General features: G+C 39.8%; 1 protein-coding gene across 4 annotated transcripts in view; it reads right to left on the bottom strand.

Annotated features, from left to right (window-relative positions):
- itgb2 (integrin, beta 2) overlaps nt 1–25,513 on the bottom strand; it is a 32,317-nt gene that overhangs the window by 854 nt on the left and 5,950 nt on the right. The window contains exons 1-15 of one of the 4 annotated variants that reach the window (XM_035914378.2): nt 17,849–17,899; nt 15,693–15,744; nt 15,399–15,496; nt 11,588–11,786; nt 11,140–11,310; nt 9,538–9,779; nt 8,829–8,987; nt 8,490–8,585; nt 8,310–8,399; nt 8,057–8,191; nt 4,564–4,760; nt 2,822–3,054; nt 1,718–1,937; nt 1,372–1,586; nt 730–896 (exon numbers count right to left, since the gene is read on the bottom strand). In XM_035914378.2, coding sequence (XP_035770271.2) covers nt 730–896; nt 1,372–1,586; nt 1,718–1,937; nt 2,822–3,054; nt 4,564–4,760; nt 8,057–8,191; nt 8,310–8,399; nt 8,490–8,585; nt 8,829–8,987; nt 9,538–9,779; nt 11,140–11,310; nt 11,588–11,786; nt 15,399–15,496; nt 15,693–15,741 — 2,271 coding nt within the window. In that variant the 5' untranslated portion in view covers nt 15,742–15,744; nt 17,849–17,899. Of the gene's footprint in view, nt 1–729; nt 897–1,371; nt 1,587–1,717; nt 1,938–2,821; nt 3,055–4,563; nt 4,761–8,056; nt 8,192–8,309; nt 8,400–8,489; nt 8,586–8,828; nt 8,988–9,537; nt 9,780–11,139; nt 11,311–11,587; nt 11,787–15,398; nt 15,497–15,692; nt 15,748–17,848; nt 17,900–25,513 lie in introns of those variants that run through there. The other 3 variants (XM_006805843.3, XM_006805842.2, XM_006805844.3) reach the window with 3 other exon arrangements.

Here is a 25,513-nt window from a genome sequence, read left to right as displayed (position 1 = left end):
AACTAGGGCCTGTTGGGTTGTTGTTGTTGTGGATGTGTGTGGCTGGTAGCTAGGGAGCTGCAGTCGTGAAAGTGGGTGAGCAACAACCGAAATAAAGGAAAATGTTGCAAAATGTTGAACTGTGGTCGTGCCGTGCCTCCTGCCTGCCACAAACAAGTACTCTGCAAATACTCGTGAATTACTAGCCAAACAGTAATGAAATTGAAAAAGTGCATTGCAACCAGAAAAAAAACAATGTTTGCTTTCAGAGTAAAAGATTTGCCTGACCACTAACCCTCAGAAGGAACAACTTTTATTTTGATGACAAAAATTGTCTGTTTACACTTCGTGTCACACTAAATCAAGTTTCACTACTGCGCTGAGCGTAAATGGCAAGCATTGTCAGACAGTCTGCTTGTTTCATGCAGAGTGTCTGTTTTCCCAGTTGTTTATTTCTTGCTTGAACTTGCAGTGCTCCCATTACTCGCTATGGACAGGAGCTGACGGTCTGGGATTTTTAATCCATGTAATAGTGATTCTGACAGGTATTAAGTGTTTTTGTAAGGACAGTTTAGTTTTAGTTGACTGAAATGTTATATCTGAATTACATGAATCAAGCAAACAAAAATAGTAACTGTAACAAGAGAGTTAGATTAACATGAAACCGACACAGTCGCTGTCCAAAGAGACCAATCTGAAATGTGTGACAGCTATTTCTGTTTGCACAAATAACTCAGAATGATGCCTCACCTCTGCCCATTTGGACTTCTTCTTTTCATTCTCAAACTTCCTGAACTCTTTCAGGTCTTTCATGTAGAGGAGTAATTTAATAAGCATCAGCAGCAGAATGCCGATGAGGGCCACAGCTGCGATGGAGCTTCCGATGATAGCTATGACATCAGGCGGTTTTGGACAATCTACAGAGTTACAAATTAGACAAGTTTAAACAATGAGCTGTAAATGAATGACATGTAGAAAATGGTAACACAGACATTATATGATGAGGATCAGATTTGACTGGTGATCGAGTTTGATGATTCATAAAAATAACTGTTCCAATAAGTGCCTGGAGGGGTTTCAAGATGGCTACTGAGTGACAAATTGTGTTTCTATCAGGGCTTTGAATCTATGTCTGCTGACTTTTCTTAGCCATGCTAGCACAGTTAGCTCTATGAAGCAGGTTGGGCTCACAGAATTGATTTAAAAGTTGTTGCTGGATAAACAGACATTAAATTTTCTGGACTGCAAGGTCCTAATGTCCCCCAGTCAACACATCCCAGCCCTGTGCGGATCCTCAGTGTGTGCAGTGTGACAGCACAGTTATTACTGCAATGAATCAGTGAAACTGTTAATAAATTAAGACTGTTTTTTGTCATTTCATCGACATCCTACCTCTTTTCTTCATAATTTCAGCCTCGTAGTTATCCTCTCCAACCAACTGAACCAGCTTAAATGACATCCAGCATCCCTCGCTGTCTTTCTGCTTACACTCCTTGGATGAAAAGGTGAACTTTTCCATCACTATTTTAGAAGAAATGGTCTTACAAGCCTCGCTACAGTTTTTTTTAAAGGGACCTGATTCAAAGCCGAGGCATTCAATGCAGTTCCTGAAAACACAATTACATGTATTAGTTCAAAATTGAAAGTCAAAGGTTTTGTTTTTTCTTTTGCTTTACTACACAAAACAGTGAACACCACATTTAGAGGAAAAGCTCAGTGGAATTAAGAAATCACTTACACTTTGGTCTGGCACGGGTCAGTGCAGCCAGGACATTCCAGGCAGTGAGGACGCTGATATCCTCCTTTACATTCACACTGATTGCACTTGCAGATCCCTCTGCCATTGCAAACACTATTGTTTACGGTACGGCAGGCCTCGTCAGAGGTCTTGCACTGACAGGCAGAGCCTTCAAAGCCAGGATTACATTCACATTTTCCACACTTGCATTTACCTTTTCCTGCAAATAGTAAGAAAATAATAATTTTTTTGCAGCAGAGAGTCTGTGCCACATGACAACCAAGAACATAAAGAACATCACCAGCAAGAGACAAAGCCTCTCCTGATGCCTGTGGGTTCACCACATAAAGCACAACCTGACTGGAAACCCACACACACGTTCCACAGCACTGTCTGATTACTTTTGAACCCAAAAACTTTGGGCAAAGTTGTAAACCTATTCAAATTACCACAGAGGCACAGCACTTTTAAGATAACATCTATTATTTTGTTCCAAACCAAACGGGTTAAAAGTAGAACTCAGTTTGTTTGTATGGATTTTAGGAGCATAGTGGAATAATCACAGTGGAATAAGAGATGATTGGTAAAGTTAAGATGATGTTCAAATTAAAGACCTGTAATGGAGTGAGTTTGAGCCTGTCCACACATTTGGAAAGGTGTGAGGCCATTGTGAAACACTTTTTCCATCATGGCAGCACGATGGTGCTGTCCTGAGTTTGACTTCACCACTTGGCCTTTCTCTGTGTCTGTGTGGGTTCTCTCTGGGTACTCCAGCTTCCTCCCACAGTCCAAAGACATACAGTTAGTGGAGTTAGGTTAATTGTTCATGTTAAATTGCCCTTAGGTGTGAATGTGAGTGTGAATGGTTGTCTGTCTCTATGTGTTAGCCCTGCGACAGACTGGCGACCTGTCCAGGGTGTACCCTGTGATAGGCTCCAGCCCCCCTGTGACCCTAACAGGAATAAGTGGAAGAGGATGGATGGGTAGATGTTTCCATCATAAAAATGTTTGCACAAGAAAACAAAGTAACTTATTTTACTTTTTTTTTTTATCTTGTTTTGATATAATTAGACCTTCTTTTGAGGAGAATGACTGCAAACCTACCTCCACATTGTTGGTTCTGAAATTTCTCACAGTGGTCATCGTCACATTCACAGTAGGATCCATAGTATTGGCTTCCACTATCTGTGTTGTAGCACTCGCACCGGCCACACACACAGTCTCCTCGACCCTCACACTCAGTGCCATTATCCTTCTGACAGAATGTTCTCAGGGTGTGCTCGGCTTTGTTCCCAGTTTTGCAGTTACAGAACTGACCAACGTGACCTTCTTTGCACCTAAATAAGGAAAAAATTTGAAAAATACATCAAAAAATTTGAACATTAATAAATAACAGAAAATAAAATTTGCCACAAAATATTTGTTCACTTCTAAAAATTAATACTGAGGAATCTGTTAACTGTCCCATAATATGAATCATACACATTATAATCCATAGATAACTCTATTCAACACACCACAGCACACAAACCATTTCTAAAACTACAAACACGTTCACAATTTTACACCTTTGATCTTGCCAGTAATGCTTGTGTGTTATTAACACCCTACAATACTCACCAAAAGACTCAAAAACAACACAAACTTCCACAAATCTACTCCAAACTGAACCTGGGAACGATATGCTTATTTGCACACCTCAGTTATTGTCACGGTTCTGGATCAGTTTGACCCGGTATTTTGAGTTGCTGTGTTTTGGTTTATTTTTGAATGATGGATTGTTCTTTATGTTTCTCTGGTGCTTCGTTGGGTTTTATTATGAATCTATGTTTCAGTTATTCTGGTTTAGGGATTCATTCTTAGGTTTTGGGTTCTCATGGTCATTGCAGTTTCAGTTCAGTGTCTAGTCTGTCTTTCAGTGTCGTGTCTGCGTCTTTGTTTAGTGGTTTCTTGTTTCCTGTTTTATTGTGAAAGTCTATGTCTTATGTTAGTGTGTGCAGCTTTGCTCCCCCTGTCTCGTTAGCCCTGATCTCTCCCAGCTGTGTCTCCCTCCTGTTATTTTGAAATTAATAACATTGGTGCTTTATCAATAGGAAAGCTACAAAACTTGTGACAATTTAGCTAAAAGTTTCAAATCTATGTACTTCCTCTCTTCCAAAGATGGATCCAGTGGGCCAGATTAGAGTCTTTGCTTATCCAATTCTAGCCTCCGGTCCTCATGTTTCACACCCCTCTTGTAGGCTCTTTAACTTACAATACAAAGTGCCTTGAGGCCACTGTTGTTGGGATTTGGTGCTATATGAATAAAACTCATTTGAATATTGTGAACTGAAAGGGACACTGACCCCTACACCTCTTCTTGGCTATCTTTAGAAAATGTGTCTTGTGATGGGAGAAGGCAGCCAATCACACGTCTTTTCAGACCAGGACAGAGAAGTACAAAGAGCAACAAAGTCAATCTTGTGTGATGACAAAGGACTGCCTTGACCTGTATTTATGATATCTGACATGAGTTGAGACTGATCACGGATGCTGGTGACAGAGACGAAGCAAAGCTCTAATCCCAGGCTGTGTTTGAATTATTCACTTGAAGGCTGCCAATCTCTACTTTAGACAGATGCAGTGATTTAATGAACTAAAGAAAGGAGCATTACTTACAGTGTAAAGCAGCTCTGGTTGTCGGCATTAACAGAAAAATAAATGTCACCATTCTTATATGTTTAAACAAATGACTGATGCTGGTACTTTTCTGGCAGACAGAGCAGGCTGCAAACAGCTTGGACGACATTTAAGTGGATTCAATAACATTTTAAGTCGATACCAAAACACTGAGAATCAGAGCTTACCTACAAATACCACAGCTGATGCTTCCACTCATATTGCAGTGTGGATGGGGGTCAATAATGGGTCCAGCAGTGTCACATTGGCACTTACATGTGGTATTTATGGTCACTGTCAGCGTGTCTTTAATGCCCCGTGGACTGATGGTAAAGAACTTGTTCTCCATACACGTGTCTGCGGTCACCGTAATTTCAAAAATAACCTGGAATGGGAATTCAGGTGTTGTGAGTCACAAGTGCATATAGTATAACAATACTCTAAACTGGTCAAAACAAGAGATTCACTTTGTACAACAGTATACAGTGGTCTTTCGCTATAACGCGGTTCACCTTTCGCGGCCTTGCTGTTTCGCAGATTTTTTTGTGTGCGATTATGCACGCAGTGTTTTTATTTTTGTTTGTTTGTTTGTTTTAAACAGCGCATTGTGTTCTGCGTCCTGATTGGCTGTAGACTATTGTCAATCGATCTCGTGCCATATCTCCTGTACAGCACAGAATGCGTTTAGCTTGTCAAATTTACATAAATCATAGATCGCTAGCAGTGTGCCTCTGAAGTGCTGTACTGCATGTTTGTAAGTTTTCTCCCCAAAAAACACAACAAGGTCGACGAAACGTTGTCACCTGCGGGAGCCTTTGGTTTCATTCTATAATACTGGACTTTCTACAAGGTTTGAACTTTGTGTTTAAACAAGAGAGAAAAGTGTGAAAATGTTCATGCCTGTCTGAGAAAAGTGTATAAAGTGTGTAGTGAGGGGTTTTACAGCCTTAAAACATCTATAATAATTGTAAAAAATAAAGTTGGCCACTTCGCCGATTTCACTTATCGTGGGTTATTTTTAGAGTGTAACTCCAGCAATAAACAAGTGACCACTGTACTTGACATATTGCTCTGTTGTTCAAAACTCACAACAACAATTTTCTTAAATAAGAGACATGTCACCTTAGACTGCACCTGCACTTTCAATTATCTGAACCTGAAGTCCGGTGTCTACTACGGCAGCTCACTAATATTTATCTAATTTAATATTATTTTTATAATACAGGGCTCTAGAGTGCGACTAATTTGGTCGCAGATGCGACAGAGCGGACCCGTCGCATCAGAATCAGCTTTCTCTTTTTCGGCTTTCTCACCCGACGGCCCGTAGACGGACACGCTGTCGGAGCTCACTGATTCTGATGCGTCGGGTCCGCTCTGTGTTTGATTCTGAGCAGCAGGTTTTGTCCCAGCCAGCAGCAAAGGAAATAGCAAACTACGCTTCACATTTGATAAATGTCGTCATGAATTCCCTCTGACTTTTGCTGTTTTGCTCCCACCACAATAAAAATCACACTTCATGCACATCTCTCTTTCTCTTTCTGTGTACTTCAAGAACAGTTTCCCGTCTCAAATCTCTGTTTTCTGCATTATTCATTGGCTTATTACCCACCAGTCTACCAATTTTTACAGCACTGTCGGCCACTGTCTTTTTCTTTTCTTTTGTTTTTTTTTTACTTAAATGACCTCGGACAAGAAAGCCTAATTTCTGCTGTTCAATACTGAAGAAATTTAAACTTTTTAAAATTATGCAAAATTGCAGAATATTGCAGAATATTTTTAAGGTTATCTGCTATAAAAAGCCAGGCCAGGAAAATCTCCTTCATGTTTTTCTGTTTTATTCTCAGTTACTTTGACACAAAGGTATCTGCTGTGATGCTACACCTCTGATGAAGTCTCACAGTATCAGTACTGATAAATGATCAGAATTATAATATTTCTGACTGTCTGAGGCAAAATTGAATCAAATCAGGACTTTGAGAACCAGAATCGAATGGATTATAGAAATCAGTGATGATACCCAGCCCTAGTGAGCAGCCTAGGCCCGACAGATGTGGATGTAGCTGTGGGTAATAAGAAAAGATGAAAAGAACTATTGATAACTCTTTTGCTAAATTAAGGCCTGATCCATTTGAAATTCATAGGCAGTGCTCTGACACAATGCCATCAATCTTTGAATGCTGAAAACGCACAGTGTATCCAGAAAACACATTATATGCTGCAATAAATGCACTGCCCAAGTGTTCCCTCTCCCCACTGCCTTTTATCAGCAGACAGCAGCAAACAGGTCGTCAGAGGAGGCCAAGATGATGATTAAGTTTAACATTTTCTACAATATTGCCAAAGAGTGCCAAAGCACTTTAAGTACAAGATTGTTAGTTAATCATTTACAAATGAATATTGTCTGTTTGGACTGCAATTTACCCCCCAAAAAGGTGCACATGTAAAACTGCGGTGTTAAGCGATGCGGTTGAAAAATTTGAGTGCAACCGTGGCAAAAAGTTAGTCTAGAGCCCTGTAATATATCAATGACACCCAAAGAGCTGTGTATACATTTTTAAACATTATTGGCTCTCAGCATTTGGCTGTTCTGCCCACGTGGTCTAAAGCTTGCAGGTACATGCACTAGTTTGGTTCTCAACTTGATTTAAACTGTCTTGTTAAGAGTCAGCCCACCCATATCATGGTGCTCAGTATTAGAATGATACTGGTCTATCTGGACCACTTTAATAAAGAGTGACTACCTAAGTTACTCTCCATGAGTAAGGTTTATCGTGTGGATGGATACACATGTGGATTTTTATTACACCAGGCAATTGAAATTAACAATTGGGTCTGAATTTAATTGTTTATCAATGATAAATCACAAAAATGACTTTTGTGTAGTGACCAAAATAATACTGCACAAAGTGGCTGAGACAAAGTTCTTCCACAGCATGGCTGGGTTTGAGAACAGAATGATACTGACCCAACAGTGCAATAGAAAAGTGCAACAATGACAGTAGGTTGTGCAAAAAGTAATCATTTTGTAATAAAGGGCATCTGACAAGGATGTCTTCAGCCCACCTACCATTTAAAGTACTCTCCCAACTAGGTGAAAACTCTGTGGGATCCTGGACTTGGTGAAAAGGTTAAAAATTCCATATCATATTCTTTCAGATCTCCTCAGCAATGTTGGAGGGTCAAAGTATCATTAATGCTAAAGGAGGCCGAGGAGTAACTAAACATCTGAGACAATGAGCAGGAAAGTGCAGGACGGACAGGTGAAGAGGCCATGCTGCTAGCGAGTCTGCTACGAGCTAAGCTAGCAAAACAGTAAAGACACAGTGAGTGAAAACTTTGGCTATAAATTAGCGAGCGAGTACACAGAGAGTGTGCTTCGGATGAAGCACATTAAGGTTTTATTATGAAATAAAAAGTTATCTAAAAAATTTTAATTAAATTATTATGCAGATGAGCTACTCAAACACACCACTGTGTGTTGGAATAGGAACAGGAAGTGATACTCTACCGCAGAGAGGGCAGTGTTACCAAGTGACAGCGCCACCCAAAGGATCGAGAATTAAAGATTCTGAGCTACAAAATAGGTGCCACCAAGACTTAGACTACCCATCCAGATCAATCATCCAATGTCCACTGACATGTGGGTGACACGTGACTATGAAAAGTTCAAAGAACACTGACCTCGTCTCCCACGTGCACTTGGTCACAAACCCCCTGTTTCTCGCTTTTTTCTCCATGGCTGCATATCGGCCTGTAGACGACTCTCACGTTTTCAGGGAGATTGTCATGAGTTATGGTCACTTTAGAGGATAATGCCTGTCATGAATTTGAAAAGATGGTAAATGGTCTGGTACGGTAAAGATAATGAGAGAGGGAAAAAAACACCTCCAAATCATTAGAAATATTCCACTCATCACAAAATGTGTCAACTTACATTGTAGGCTCTTTCAATCAACTGAACAACATTCTTGGAATCTGATGACAGAACTCCTACTTCTGATTTTGGAATCATCTTTGAGAGTTCCTTGGAAAGACATGAAATGTAAAATCAGTCAAGAGTCCGACTATTTTTGCCCCACAAGCAGATAGAAAATGAAAGGTACATCTTATTTACCTTGTACACAGACTCAACATTTTGTGTCACTGCAAATATCGTCTGAATCCTGTTTTTTTCCAACTGCATAGCTAGCTGTCCAACAGAGGGGTAGTCCTAGAGATTTTTGGAGAGTGGAGAAGAGATGGAAAAGAAAATAAAGTGATATGTATGTGTGTGTGAGGCGTCAGCGTATATATAAATGCAAGTATGGATTTTATATCATTGTTTTCTGTGCAGTCTGAATTTTTTTGTCCGTATTCAAAACAATTAAAAGAGAGGGGAAAACATTGGATCCTTATAAATCTGATCCATGTTCTTCTTAGAAGCTGAACAAAACTCACATGATTCCATACATACCATCTCAGTGCTCTTGACATAAAGATTGTTTTCCATGTGACACTGTTCATCATTGGGTTCCAGTATACCGGCCAGCTTTCCGTCCCCAGCCATATGGAATCCAGCATCGGTGGTAAGCACAATCAGCCGAGTGCTGTTGCTGTTCCAACCAATTTTGTCCTGAACAACATATCAGGGAGCATTAACACCCAGTCAAATGCTGTCAAAATCAACTTTGCCTAAAAAAAAGCTGTATTTACTTTTTCTACCCTGAGAAAAATACATCTAGATCTAATTTGTCTATAAAATTTAGTTATGAACATAACTGCTGTGTGAGCCATGTTTGGCTGGATGGAGCTCCATTGTTTCATCCTGTTTCCAGTCTGTTAGCTTTGACTTTTCAGAACATGTGACAAGTCATAAATGAGTAGAGGCCTACATGTTTGGCCATATGAGCTGTGAGCATTGACTGTGATGTAGTTTAACCACTGCATGTGTGTATATGTGTTTGTGCGTCTGCTGCACTGTGGTGCTTGTCTCTGTGGTGAGCAGGTTAGACTCAGATCAGTATGTATGACTGACCAAGAAAGCTTGTAATTACCACTTTATGGAAAAGCGACCATCATTTACATTTAGAACAGAGGCCGACCTGTTCAGATGCCACCAGATTAATGATAAGGGATGTGTGATTTAAAGGACAGCACTGTATGGTCTTCAGCAGAGGTCTTACCTCACATACAGCAGCCTGCATCATGGCATCCAGACTCCCCTCTGGAGAGTCCAGATTCCCAGAGATAAACTGCTTTTTCACTTCAGCTTCGAAGTTATTCTTATTTGGTGTCAAGCTAAGGACATGTCTGTAGCCAAAGGCAGCTTGACACTGCTGGTCGTTCTCATCACATGGCTTCTGCAGTTTTTCCTTGTTGGTATTTGTGTAAGGAAGGACTGTTTTATCAACAAAGGCACCAAACCCTGGAATTACAGAAATAGTAAGGTTTATAAAACATACTAAAAAGCAACAGTATAGGGCAGAAAAGATAATATATTTTGTGTTAACTCTTTGTTGACAATGGACTTCAAATTAATTTCTGACTTAGTTTCAAAAGTGACTGGGAGAGCACAAACCTCTGTAGGACAACCTCCTCCCTAATGAATGAACACCACTGTGTCGTTAATTAAAACCTCTCTGTAGCCATATTTAGCTACTGAAAAGCAGGAGGTACATGTTACATGAATCCACCAGCAGAAGAGCCCTACACTCCACAGCTGATGCACTAATGCACTATTACAGCAGTTTTAACTCTTTAAGACCTACCATAGAACCAAGTCCGCCAGAGCTTATATTATATTTTTACATGCTGTAGAGCCATTTTTGGGAGCATTTCAAGTTGCTATACATCAATACAACCATTACAGCCTAAATTTTAATAATATGTATGCATTAAGTGCATAGTAATTACATAAATTGCAAAAAAGTGCAATAAACTACAAAAAAATTGAAAATCGTTTTTGTTTTTTAACATATATTTCTAGTTAGAGAAATTTAAGAGGCTTATCCCTCAAAACTGTAAATACAAGAAAGTTGCACAAAATAGTTTCCCACCACAGGAAATTTATTTTGAGTGTCTTCATAGTTTTATTTTTGAAATACACCAATTTTTATACACTGCAGGAAAAAACGAAAATAAATATTATAGTGCAAATTTGCAAAAAAGCAGCATATGCATCAAAATAAACTATTTCCAGCAGTGCAATATGAGTCCTAAGCATCCCAGAAACGACACAGAAAATCATAAAGTCAAACATAACTTTTAAGTATAGGCTCATGAGGCCCTGATGGTAAAAAACTACATTTCCACGAAAATGACGTCACTTCCGGTTTCGGGCAGGTCATGGTGGACATGCGATAGTTCGCGCTGACGTCTATTCCAACGTAGGAAGTGTTATGAACAGCTGATCGGATCGGCAAAGCGTGTTTCTGGAATATTATGTTTTTGTTGCTGCAAGTGCTTTTTATGCAATTTTTGCAAAGCTATATGTGGAAGGAAACTGTGACTTAGGACAAGCTGATGGCATAAGATGTAAGTACAACTTCTCCGGTTTCATGTGCAAAACAAATTATTGCGCTAGCTCATGTGGTTGCAGTGCTACCAGGATTTCAAAAGTAGTTGCGCAAAACAGAGCGTGCCCGCTCCGACCGGTTTTAAAGGGTTAAAGACACTGACTAATTTGGATTTAAATGTTCATTCGTTGCTCTTTGGCTGGAGTTCCTGTCCACAGTTAGTGACATCTGTGTATACCAAGTTGGGAGATTATGATGTAATGTTTTTACCTATTCTAGCATGGTTTGTGATTCTTCTCAGTGCAGCAAAAAGATCTGTTCCTAGTACTTTGACATTTGCCAGGTCATCTTTCATAGAGTAGGACAGATCCATCAGGTAGTAGAGATCCACTGGATGGCCCTCAGCTGCCTTAAAAGAAACATTGAATGAAACTGGAAGTCCTGCAAACACAGTTAAAAAAAAGGAAATGAATAAAGGCAAAACCAAAGCTACTCCCCCCCCCACACATACAGTAGAACGATATATGAACTGTAAATAGTACATACAGTACACAGCATACATAGGCACCAGTAATATATACAGACACATAATTCAGATTGTTGTGATAGAGTGAGTTCATGCAATTTTTATAAGCACTTTCTGCTTGGAGTGAATCTGTGAGAAACCAAGCCTGACATTCACTTAATATTGTAGGCAACATTAACCGATTCCACTGACCAGGTCGCAGGTCAAGGTCAATCTTCTGAGGCCTCATTTGGACAACTTGCCCATTTTGAAATGTAGACAGAGGATCATCCTTGGCAATGTTTCGTTTGTTTTCAGGGGAGATGATTTCATTCTCTTTGCAGCCTTTTTCGATCAACCCAGCTCTGGTGTCACAGCGCACTGCATCCTGTTCTCCCTTTTTGGTGAAATTCTGCATGAAGGGAAGGAAGACAAAAAAGAAAGTTCTTCTTCATAATAAATCTTGATATATATCACTTATCTGTGTTTTGTGCCCAAGTTTAAAAAGAATTTTGTCAATAATCCTCAAGTCAAAAGGAAAAATATTTTCCAGCGGCTTACACTCACTATAGTAGTGAGTGTAATGTACAGTATGAGCTCCATCAGGACAATATCCAGTGTTGGGAAGGTTACTTTTTAAATGTATTCCATTACAGAATACAGATTACATGCCCCAAAATGTATTCTGTAATGTATTCCGTTACGTTACTCAATGAGAGTAATGTATTCTGAATACTTTGGATTACTTAATATATTATCATGCTGTTTACAACTACGTGAATGTACAATTGCTGTGATTTATTACTGTTACTGAAGGTCCGCGGCTCCGAACCGTAGTAAAGGGACCTCTGGCTAATACGTCGGGTTCGTGTCGGCTCGTAGCTGAAAACTAGCTTTACTTTGTTGTCTGGGTCAACTTTGCTTGCGAGAGACAGAGAGAGGCGTTGAAAGGCTGCTCCAACAGAACTTATTGTTTTTGGAGGAAAACACGACCACGGTGTACAGTCGAGTCTTAATAGCTTACTTACAACTGGGCTCATCAGGCACTCTTCTTGGCTGCAGTGGTTATTATTATATTTACATGCTTCCAGCTCCCGTTTTTGCTCGATGACAGCTGGTACTTTTCCTTTTTCTCCCTCCCTCGCTCACAGACACATAACGGGTATGGCAGTCCATTCTCCCTGCAGCATGGACTACACTGCCCATCAGGCTACATGCTTTAGAGCTATACCTGTAGCATTCTGCCTGTTAGCTTAGCACAACAACAACAAAAAGGCCTCTCTCACCCAGGAAACACGCAGAGAGAGAGCGTCACCCTGTAACCATGGCAATCGTCACACTGCCGCCTGGAACAACAGAACGTAGCTGTCAAACAAAACCCAAACAGGCCTGACCCGCCACAATATGAAACAGGGAAGTACCGCCGTGTAATCCATTTATTTCAACAAAGTAACTGTATTCTAAATACCACCTTTTTAAACGGTAACTGTAACGGAATACAGTTACTCATATTTTGTATTTTAAATACGTAACGGCGGTACATGTATTCCATTACTCTCCAACATTGACAATATCACAGTCACATTACAATCACCACTTATTATAAAAGTTATAAAAGCACAAAAGTTTGCCTGATCTGTATTATCACATAATAACCATTTAATGATAAAAACGCACAATGTTCATAGTTGACCTCTGAGTTTAGATCCACACAGCTTATAGTATGAAACTGAAAAACCATTGTTAACATTTCTAAGATCTGCACCACTTGTCATATATATTTATCACTGCTTTCAATGGTCTGTATCACAGTGAATCATGGAACTGTTCTCATATCTCCCCTTTCATAAAGCCAGGTCCAGTGTATCCCTAAAGCATCGTTCCTTTGTAATATAAGAACTGGACAAAGTCTTGTTATGGGTACAGCCAGTTAGTAAAATGTGGTTTTTGATGCAGCCTTGGTGAAGTATGATAACTGTAAGATTTTTTAAAAAATGGGATATGCCATTTTTCCAAAAGTTTTCACGAGGTTTACACTGCTGGGAAGGGTTAAGGAAAGCCTCTAGAACATGGAAAACCTGGGCGCTATCAGCCATGTGTGTGGGCATGGTGGTTGTGCCTAAAAAAGACAACAAAAAGCTAGGTTTGTGTGAGGATCTATCTGATTTGAAAGAGTGTGTGCACTGTAAACTGTGCATACCAGCAGAGCAAAAGTGTTGTGTGAACTTGATGCCAACATGGGGTTCTGGTAGATTCCACCATTAAGTACCCAAATTCAATTACACACTTTACACTGTCTTACTATATCTTTAACTATCATCTTGGATTACCTCAAAACCAGAACTTTTCAAGCACATGAAGCCTGAAGAGGGGCTGGAAAACTGTGGTGTGTTAGATTGCTGATCTGCTGATATAACGGCAGGCCAGGAAGAGCATGACACTGGACTTAAAATTAGTGGAATTAGTGATTACACAGTGTAGTCTGAATTTGATGCACTCCATCTCTGGTGCAGAAATATCCAATATCTAATAGTCACCCAAATAACAAAACGTGCCATCATAGTAAGAAAGGAAGCTGACCTAATGTACTGGCAGTGGCTCAGTCTTACAATAAGTTCTGGATGTGAACCTACGATAACCTGAGAAGCAAACTTGGTTGTAGGAAGTGTGAAGCAGCATGTGGTGTTTGACAGAATGGAAACCACATCAACTAATTAGAAAACTTGAGGGTCTATTGCAGTGTTGGTCAAGTTACTTGAAAAAAGTAATCAGTAATTAATTACTGATTACTTCCCCAAAAAAGTAATCCCGTTACTTTACTGATTACTTATTTTCAAAAGTAATTAATTACTTAGTTACTTAGTTACTTAGTTACATTTTAAAAACATGATTTACAACCTGAATAGGTGATAAAGTGATAGATCTTTCAGCCCAATTCTACTTTTTCTACATAATCCATCATACAAAATGTAATCAAATGGAAAAGTCTCTTTTTAAAACTTGTTTTGTTAGTTTTAATCTTTTAACTTTATGCATGAAGCAAAATTTTAATTATATGCACCATTCTCTGACTGGAAGAAATTAGTTTAACATTTAAACCTATTTTCTGCACATTCCAGCACATAATATAAATAAATAATTATATCTATATATATATATATATATATATAGATATAATTTTTTTTTGTGTGTGTGTTTACACTCACTCTTTCAGATGCAAGTAAAACACAGCAGAAAATAAATAAAGTCAAAGACTAGCAGTCCTTTTGCTCTATTTTCACCTGTAAAGCAGGAGTGAGGTAGGCGGAGGGTTACCCTGGTGCAGGTGTGCAGCGGTCAGTGGAAGGATATCGCAGTTTCTCTGTGAGTTTCTCATTACGTCGTAGCTACTCGGTGCTTGTTTGGAAGTTTAGGGGTTTTTTTTCGCTGTAAAAAGAAGTTTTCTTCCCACGCACAACGGACACTAATGTTTTTGTCACTTTTTACGGAATCAAACTCAAAGTAAGGTCAGTACTTCCACGCTTTAAACGCTGCACGCTCATACTCTCTCCCGCACTCGATATATGATCCATTGTTGATCTGCACACAGCTGTTGTCACGAACATCACACTCGCTTACGTCACTGTCATGAGACATTCTCGCAAGAAAATCACGGTTTTAGTAACGCAGTAACGCAGCGTTCCTACAGGAAAGTAACGGTAATCTAATTACCGTTTTTGCAATAGTAATCCCTTACTTTACTCGTTACTTGAAAAAAGTAATTACAGTAACGCGTTACAAGTAACGCGTTACTGCCCATCTCTGGTCTATTGTGTGGATTGAAAATGAACTCAGCTGCGACCGAGGTGAAACACACGAGTGTGTATTTCTACATATGTATTTTAATGGTATTACAGGTAATTACTGACATGCTACCACGGGTTCAGCAGTGGATTAGAGGACAGCTGTTCGTTGTAGATAAAACGCTCACGTTAGCACTAAAACAGAGACAGTATTTAGATTTTACATAAACTTTCTTTCTCACCAGTGTTTGGCACCATGCACAGTATGGCCCAGATTTTATACAGTCATCACAGGAGTTGATCAGTGACTTTGAGCAAACTTCCTCTTTTTGGCACAGCCCTGGAAAGAAACCCCCAAAAGTGTATCATGTATATCATGCTTACAGAGTCATTGACAACCTCAAAATCATAAAACGCTCAAACGTACATTTTACACATGCAGTCATTTTATTAAACATCACATTAAGTAAAAGGTAAAGGTTGATAAGGTTTATAAATTTGTGAATAAATATTGTAATGTAGTATTTATGCTTTACCATGTCTACCCATCAGCAGGAGAATAAGTAATGGCATACACCGATCCATGTTCTGCTGGAAAAAGACAACAGTCAGCTGATTTAAAATTGCAGAATTTTCATAAAGGCAGAGACACAAGACAACTACAAAACTAACAAGATCCTATAAAATACTTCCTCATGAATTTGCTCACGCCCCAAATATCTCTTATTATTTCCAAAAAGGTGCTCTTATACTTTGTAAACTCTGTAATATATTGTATTATTTAATTGGTTCTTGGACCAACTGTAACCCACATAATTTCTTTAGGGATTATTAAAGTATTCGGATTCTGATAAATAAACCTTAATTGCTGATGAACCTTTCCTTTGTCTTCAAGCATCTGATCAGAAGAGCTCTGAATGCTACAAGCAGCACAGACAACAGCACCACCTTCAGGTCAGCTGCAGTACATCTTGGCAAGTTGCTGCGAGGATTTGCTCATGTGTACAGTTTGACAACATTGATTTAAAATGGCTTATTGAGAAAAACTATACAAAACACATACACAAATATTCAGCTAACCATTTTGTGTAACTGCTGTAACAAGAAGAAACATTTTATAAGTGTCCTTACAGCAGCATTAACTCACAGACTACATTAAAGACCATGCTGACATGTGTAACACACCCAACTTTCAGAGCTAACAAATATAATACCCAGTGCAAAGGTTTCCTGTACTCAACCACAAACCACCCAGTTTTGTGAAATGTGTCAGTATTCCACACCATAAAAGGCAAAGGGAAGAGTGAAGTGTTAGTTCATCAGTACATTTCCGCTTTCTGAAAAAAGTGCTCATGCGAAAGAAGGAAGCATTTCTCTCGCATGTGTCTATAAATGACTGACTCCACCAGCCTAAAAATACCTTATCAAATAAGACAGAGGTTGGAGAGACTGAGGTGGTGTGTGAGACTTTTTCTAAAGCCTTATAGAGCATCATTTTAGTCTGAAACAAAAGGCCTCAAATGATCATTTGACTTAATTCAACACAGACACAACACTTTGTGTTTACAGTTTAAAATTCAGTTGAATCCAGTGTGTGATGCAGCATCATCTAGCCCTAGCCCTACTGTGTGCTAATTAAACAACTTGACTGAAAGTGTACACACACACACACACAAACACAGAGCATGAAAAGCTCATATTATATTAGATTATAACATGAGCAGAAGAAAAAGAAACTTGATCATGAGCATACGTTACAATGCACTTCCGTGAACAGAACTTTATTGCTCACCCTGTGTTAACCACTTTTATATTCAAGAAGATTCTACTCTAACTCTCCAGGTGACTGACGAGACAGATTTTAAGGCACTGATACTGATATGAACTGCTCTTAATCTGTCATTTAACGAGGATTAAGAAAGTGTTTTGTTGTGACTTTCTTTCTTCCTGTGTTGTCACTGTTGTTGTATTTAACGAGCTGGAGAAAAGTTCCAACCTGTTAACAACAAACATGATTCTGTTTAGTAATAATGTTAAATGTAATCGATTCAATATAGTCACGTCTTGGCTCAGGAGATACGGTGATCATAACATTCCTACGTTACGGTCAAAGATGCCACAGTGGAATTAGTTGTTACTAGTTGCAGCAAATGTAGCTTAATGTAATGTGTTTTCATTTAAATGACACTCAGACATGTGGAGGCTACGACTTAACTGCTGCTCTTTCTGTGTGCATGTATCTATCATCAGGCACAAGAAATAATCAGATAGTTCCTTTGTGAAGCTGACATATGATGCAGAAAACAGGAGGGGGTGATGATACAGCTTTGTATTAACTCCACTTAATACAACACCGACACAGAAACCCGGTTAAAAAATTGTGCAACCCTTTCTCAGAAAAATGTCAGGCAGTCAACTTCCCCCCCAAAAACAGAAGCTTCTCTTCCGCACGCTGCTTATTATAACTTTAAGTGTCACAAAGCAGTGGTGTGGCTGCATTACATTTGTCTGGTTCTCTAATATTTTCTCAGTTTTTCACTGATGGTATAAACTATAAAGTTCATTTTGTTCTTCTACAATAAACTTGCTTTTTTAATGTAAGAAGAGACAGCAGAATAAAATGTGACATGATTCATTAGAGGTAAAAAGCTATTTTCAAACAGAAACAATTTCTTGAAAAAGCACAACTTACCAGAAGCAGGAAGATTCAGCTCTGATAGGTGGCTGACAGTTACACTGAACACTATGTGGATGGCGAAACTCCGCCCTCTTGACAGGAAATGTGAAGCAACCAGTGTTAAAGAGAATGCAATTGGCTGGGCGAAATGTCACAATTTGATGTTAAATATAGATGCTGCTAGGTAGAACAGCAAATGTGACACAGATGTGACTACACAAAGAGTACTCATTTTGTGTGGGCGTATACATCTAAAATATAAAAATAGAAAATACATCTAGAATGTATGAAAAATAATTCAAACGAAAGGAGTATATTAACTGAACACAAAAGTACTCTAGGCACTCTTCCCTGGAAATCTGAAGTAAAAGTGTAACACCAGTTGTTGGGTTGTGTTGCTTGTTAAAGAAAGTCTTGTTGTTGTTGTTGTTGTTGTTTTACTTTTAGTTAGACATTTCATGGTAGCATGCCTGCTAACTCAGCATTTCAGGGCTGTTTGGGTTGTTGATTTTAACCACATCTAAATAGAAAGAACATTAACAACCACTATGTCAACTGTCCCAACAGGAAAACACAGCACTGAACCTGCTGTATGCTCTTAATGCATACACTGCCACCATATCCCACCTGATATCTAAAATAAAAACAGCATCTCATCACATACGTTCATAGAGGTACCTCTCCTGAGGAAGGGCCTGCTCTTTTCAATTTAATATATAATCGCACCAAATCAAACAACAATCATTTGAAGGTGTGCTATATTTTATATTCTACAAGAATACACAGAAACCCCAACAATTAAACATTTCCTATGAGCCAGCACTTGGCGACAGTGAGAAGGAAAAAAAACTTCCTTTAAACAAGAAGAAACCTCCGTCAGAGCCTCGCTCAGGGAGGGGCAGCCTACTGCCATGACCAGTAGTGATGTGTCATGAGCAGAAGCATCAGCTCTGTAGTGAATCAGAAGAGCCAACTCCCATCGAGTGAGAGCTGGGTCCCCACTTTTTTTTAACAAGGTTTGTTGTGTTGCCACATTACTTAACTGCCTTCCCACATACATCGCACACATCAATTTCTATGCTGAAATTGTGGTCTAATGTTTTGTGCCTCGGGTCTCTCATTGGCTCACACTCCTGCGGAGCTGCAGCAGGGACATAAATGAGAGACGGAAGGCCATTTTAGTTCCTATTAACAGGGTATTGCCGACTATTGACTGACTGACTGACTAATTGCAGAGTTTACTTTTGTCTGTATGATTAAAAATCAAAAAAATTAGAAATTAAAAAAGTTTAATCAAATTAGACATTGATATTTTCATATGGGAATTGATCCTGCAACACTGGTAATGAAAGCATCAATATTCCAGGATCACTACCCCTCAGTCAGTGAGTGAGATGGTAGACAGCGGTGAGGAGGAGAGCCCGAGTGCGTCGCAGAAACACATAAATATGACTGACACCCGTAAACGAAGCAGCATCTGACTGCAGTTTAAAGAAGAAGCAGACACTAACTAAGACGAGAAACCGCATCAGCCCATCCGAGCTGCGGCATTTGTCAACCTGCACTGACAACAGACTGTTTGGCTGCTGAGTTTGGTTCTATTTCTGTTCTGTGGATTTATTTTTAGTATTTTGTTTTTGTGTTAAATTATTAAAAGTTTGATAAAAATATTAAACAAAAGTAAGAATGCCTGCTTTCGTATCAGAACAAACAGACAAAATTACAATTATAAGGCTTCTCATTAAAACACTAAATGCAAAAAAGTTTATCAGCACACAAAGCATTCATATTTGCCAAGTAAGGCTAAAATATGAGGCTAAAGATGATAATAAATTAAGAGCCATTTGGGAACCAAAAGAGCCAGCTGTCCTTTGGGAGCTGTGCCACAAGAGCCGGCTCTCAGAAAAGACCTGAACTTCCCATCACTAATCACCAGATGGGGGTGAAGATAATAAGACATCTGTGAGCTGACTAATCCAGTCTGTCATCAAGATGGACCACTAGATATTCATTACACCATGTCTGTGTAATCCACCCAGACACTGACAGGCTGGAGGGGGAGTTCAGATCCACAGAAATCCAAAGTCATCTCCCTTGTCACCTTCTGTGTTCAAAATCAGGGAGTTATTTCCACTCCAGTCACAGAAGGCTCCAATCAGATTCCTACATTACCCTTCCTGCCCATTCCTTATATATGTCACAATAGTTGTATGATCAGAATACTGATCCCTTGTGGGGCCCCAACATTGTTCACTACTATCCCAGAGATGGAGTTGCCTAATTTGCAATCAAGGCTGTGGGGAGTAGGGGTGCAGGGGTTCTTCAGTTTTTTTATTCTGTTTTTTTTGGTTACCTACTATATCATAAGAGGAGCACAACAGAAGTGGATCAGATAAAGGCCAACACAGGAACACAACTGTCACAGTGTTGGCTTCATCCTAGTGTCATTCTCCAACTGGCGATTAAAAACATGGTTATCAATAATCATGACGCAACAGAGACTCTCACACACACACATGTGATGAATGTCCTCACAGACACTGAACACTCTGGACATCAGTGCTGGAGTTTTATAACCTGCACCGAGATGATGGGAACACTGTGGCTTATTGTGAGCTGACGCCAAGCAGTTTAACTTTATAACTAAGCAATAATTTCAAAGTCCTGCCTTTGTTGGAAAAAGGGTTCTTGATGGTCTGTGTAAAATTTGGCTTTGTGGCTGAGTGAAAAATCCTGTTTGGATGGGCTCTGGACAGTTGCGTGCAGATTATTGTAGTCTACGTTTTGACTGCTGGGTCTTAATGTCATACTTGGAAGAAGGGTACACTGTTCAAATGGTTTCAAAATGAATCTGTCATCCCAGAAGGATGGGCAAAGAACGATGTTTAATATTTTACTGGCAGCAGGCAATGTGGATGGACATCACAATGGACATTTACAGGATGGAGAAAATGACAGCAGATGTGAACTACAAGAGGGACCTGTTTGTATCACGATGGAAGAAATGGATGGATTATATTAAAAAAAACGCAGGCCAGTTTTTGATTTTGACTGTGTTAACTATTAGACGACTAGAGGATATATAATAGTTATATTAATGGAAACAAAAACTCACTCCCTACATGCTTTTTTTTTTGTATTTAGTTATTTATTTTTTCTCTCTGTTTTGCTTCTTTTTCCTTTCTTTTTTTCTTCTTTCATTCCTTTGTATGGATATTTTAGTTGTTAAAAACCGAAAAAAAGGAAAAATATATGTAGTAACAAATAGCTGAAGTTGATGGTATTGTACAATGATTCCTAAATGTTAATTAAAAAAAAAAAATTAATTAATCTGTTACCTGTGTGTGTCTGTGTGCACCTGATACGTGCGCCCTGTGAGGCGATAGTCGCATCCGTGTTAAAATATCACATGTGAGCCTGTATATTGTTGTGGGCTGTGGGGAGTAGGCCAACTCAGTTTGGGCTGTTTTATCTTGTCTTCTGTGTGCAGCGAGGTCTGGTAGTTGCTAGACTGACATACTTTGTAGAGTGATATTGAACATAACAAATGAAATACAAACTAAATACATTTTATACCTTACAATGCAATGTTTTGGGTGAGGAATTACTTGTTACTGATAAGGAAGGGTTTACTAATATTGAGAAAGCAGTTTAGTTCTTGCTGGTACAAAAATATCCCTGCAGAAATTAATGAACGGTATTTTGAAGTTTTGACTCAGCCCTCATTTCTTTATATGTTCCTTGCAAGAAACCAGGTTTGTTATATGTATATTTTTTAAGTGGTCTCTAGTTCTCCAGCAAGAAATTCAACAAAAATGTTAAAATTTTGCAAAACCAGTTGAACCCCAAACCCCTGGTGATAGCAGAAAGAAAAAAACTCTGATTTCAAAGCAAGAAAGCACATGTGAATATGCGGCTGAGCTACGCAAACTGTCTTTATTTTGACTCTAAAGAGGGACAGACTGGTATTTGGCATTTACTGTTCAAGCACACAAAAAAGGCTAATGTCAGATAGGGATCTGGACTTTGATAAAGCATTAAGTATAGCCATTTCAATAGACTGTAGCTAAGCTACAACCCCCACCCCCCACCCCCAAAAAGAGAAGATAAGATACATTACAATGTCCTTGAATAAATCCAAAACCAGAAATGTCCCTGATGTGTTAAATTGTCTAATGATGCGAATGACTGTTGGTATTTTTTTAAGGACAAAAACCTGCAGAATGTGTCAGAAACAAGGCCACATAAAAAGAGCGTGTAGAAAGAGAGCATACAGAAACAAAAATCTGAAAATAAGTTTCAAGGACAAAGAAAAACAAGTACAAGTTAATTGGTGTACTTGCAAGGTACTTGCAAGAGAATGTAGCTAATTCTGATAGCATAAATACAGATGAAGATGACTTATCATGCTTAGATTTTCATAGCATAACGGAAATGGACAGGAAAAGATTACGGATAACAAAAAAGAAGCCTGGTGTAAACCTGAAAATGGAGCTGGCTCAGCTTTGTCAGGAATTTCTCCGGTTGACTTCAACACACTGTTTTCCAAGATATCCTTAGAAAAGACCTCAGTCATGTTAAAAACATACACAGCTGAAAAGGTCTTCTTGGATGTATTCTCTCAAAGGTAGACTGGAGTGACTAGGCTAAACCTACTGTTCTAATGATCAAGGAAGGAAAAAGTAGAGGTGTGCATATATGTATAGATTTCTAAGTGAGCAGTACCCCCTGCACAAATTGAGGACGTCTTCTCGTCCAGCTCTATAGCTGGTGGAAAGACGTTGTCACAGGCCTATCTCCAAATGGACATGGATGAGTTAAGCAGGAAGTTCCTAACTATCAACACACCTAAGGGACAGTACTGATATAATCGTCTTTGATTTGGCGTTGGCTCAGCTCCAGCTGTTTGGGAAAGAGTGACAGAAAGAGTGACGGAAAGAGTAACGGCGCTTTAGAATATACCACAAATGCAAAGCTACCATCATATAATATAACTGTGACAGGTAAAGATGATGAAGATCACCTGCAAAACCTAAGCAAGCTCCTCACCAGGCTCGATAAGTATGGCCTAAGGTGAAGAAAGAGAAATGTTTTTCAAAAAGCTATTTTTGGTGGCCAGGAAGAGATAAACAGATTGAGGATATAAACAAAAAACTTCCCTGGCCCACATAATGTGCTTACACATGGCCCACATACCACAAAGAATGACGGCCCTTTGGTGGCCGAGATCTGGTTTGCCAGATGTGGCCCACACATGGGCCAGCACAAGGCCAGTATCAGACACGCTGGTGGTCCTGTGCTGGCCCAAGTGAGGGTTAACTCTAGCAAACATGATCTGGGCCACCAAAGAGCCGTCATTCTTTGGGGTATGTGGGCCATGTGTAATTTGTGTGCAGCCACGGCCCAGTCGTAGACACACTGCTGGCCCTGTGCTGGCCCAGAACGGTTTCAGCTCTGGCCCCAGATGTCAGCCTAATGTGTATGTAATAACAACATGTGCCAGAATATAATAGTGCAAAAGTAACATTACAAAACTCTGTTCTGACAGTGAATGGACAGATTCTTATTCAAAGGAGCTTGCAAAGAAAAGCGTCTGGACTTCTTTAAGTTACTTGAAGACGTTTCACCTCTCATCCGAGAGGCTTCTTCAGTTCTAAGGTCAAATGGTGGAGAGTCCCAGATATAAACCTAGTGGGAGTATCCCCCCACAGAGGGACAAAAGGATCCCCTGATGATCCTCTAATTGCCTGAGCCAAGGTGTGAAACTGGGTGTGGGTCCCAATCAGCCAGAGTTTCGGGTGCACTGCACAGCATACACCACATTGTTAAGTCTGTGTTTTGGCATTTTGTCTTTCGGGTGAACCAGTTTGCAAATCTGATCGGGTGTGAAGTTGGTCCTGTCCTCCAAGGAGCTGTCTTCTTGTAGTCGTTTTCTGACAGTCTCCACGGCCTCCGTGGTGGGTATGCAAGTGAAGAGAGAGACTACATCAAAGGACACCATGGTTTCATCTGGATCCAGGGTAAGTTTCTGGACCTTATCAGTGAAGTCGGTGGAGTTCTTGATGTGGTGTGGGGTGTTCCCCACGAGAGGAGCAAGGATGGTAGCAAGGTGTTTTGCAATGTTATAAGTGGCTGAGTTTATGCTACTGACTATGGGTCTGAGTGAGACAGCTTCCTTGTGGATTTTAGGAAGTCCGTAAATGCAGGGTATGGCATCCCCTGGGTAAAGGCGGTGATATGTAAGGCGGTCAATGATTTTGTCCTTTTTCAAAGTCTTGAAGGCAAGCTATAACTTTCTTTTTTTTCCTTTCTTTCAAAACACAGACTTAACAATGTGGTGTATGCTGTACAGTGCAGCGAGGAATGCCCAGACCTCTACATTGGAGAGACCAAACAGCCACTTCACAAGCGCATGGCACAACACAGAAGAGCCACCTCCACAGGACAAGACTCAGCTGTCCATCTGCATCTTAAGGATAAAGGACACTCTTTCGAGGATGCCAATGTTCACATTTTGGACAGAGAGGACAGATGGTTTGAAAGAGGAGTGAAAGAAGCCATCTATGTCCACTGTGAGCGACCATCTTTGAACAGAGGCGGTGGTTTACGACACCAACTCTCTGCCATCTATAATCCAGTTTTGAGATCCCTTCCCAGACGCCTTAACGCCCACTCACATCCTGGGCCATCTGACCTCAGGAATTCGCATGATAAGGTGGGGCCAGGTTTCACAATGAACTCACCCGAAACTCTGGCTGATTGGGACCCACACCCAGTTTCACACCTTGGCTCAGGCGATTAGAGGATCATCAGGGGGTCCTTTTGTCCCTCTGTGGGGGGATACTCCCACTAGGTTTATATCTGGGACGAAAGACGAAAAAAAAAACCAAAACGCTTGGACACTGCTAGCACGGGGCGCCCACACAAATGCAAAGCAGGAGATGAAGCATAGCTGAATATGTTTCCAAACCAACTTCTTTCTAAGCCAAAGACTAGAAAATATGGTGAAGCATATTCTTGATTTTTAGTTCACCAACACTTGTTGGTGAACTAAAAGCTAACTAACTACCTACTAACTAACTACTTCTGACATTTTGGAGATGTTAGCTCTTTATACAGTAAAGTTACAGTGGGATACAAATAACATCGGGCTGATGCTGCCACGATTTGTCCCCCGGTTCAAATCACGGACAAACAGCATCCCACAGTTGTTAATGTTTTTAAACCCATTTTGAGAGGTATTTTTTGAAAAATGTATTGATAGCAATGGTGAATATTATTACACAGGGAAAAAAACAACTACACGTAAAATAATTGCACCGTGACGCCTCTGCCTTTGTAAATGGAGGGACAGTAACTGCGTGTGTGTATGTAAGCATGTAAAACCTGAAGATTAGACAGATTAACAGTAACAGCATTTTGTCTCTATCTGTCATTCTGCAATTCATCTCATGTAAACAATAACGTGTGCACAGCGTGACGTGAAAAAAGGCACATACCTTTGACGTTCCGTTTCGAACTCTGTATTCCTCATCCACACGTAAACGCAAAAAAGGAGTTTTAAAAAATCTCAGTTTTCGGTGATTCCAAACGCATCTAGTGCCATCTATGCCAGGCCCGGCCCATATCTGGATGACATATGTCTTATCACGCCAGAAGTCAGTCGGCAGTGCCGGCTTG

The sequence above is a fragment of the Neolamprologus brichardi genome, chromosome 16, assembly GCF_056152115.1.
Source record: "Neolamprologus brichardi isolate AB-2024 chromosome 16, ASM5615211v1, whole genome shotgun sequence".
Lineage (NCBI taxonomy): Eukaryota > Metazoa > Chordata > Actinopteri > Cichliformes > Cichlidae > Neolamprologus > Neolamprologus brichardi.
The sequence above is the reverse complement of the archived record's forward strand: the minus strand, read 5'-3'. Positions and strand labels throughout refer to the sequence as shown.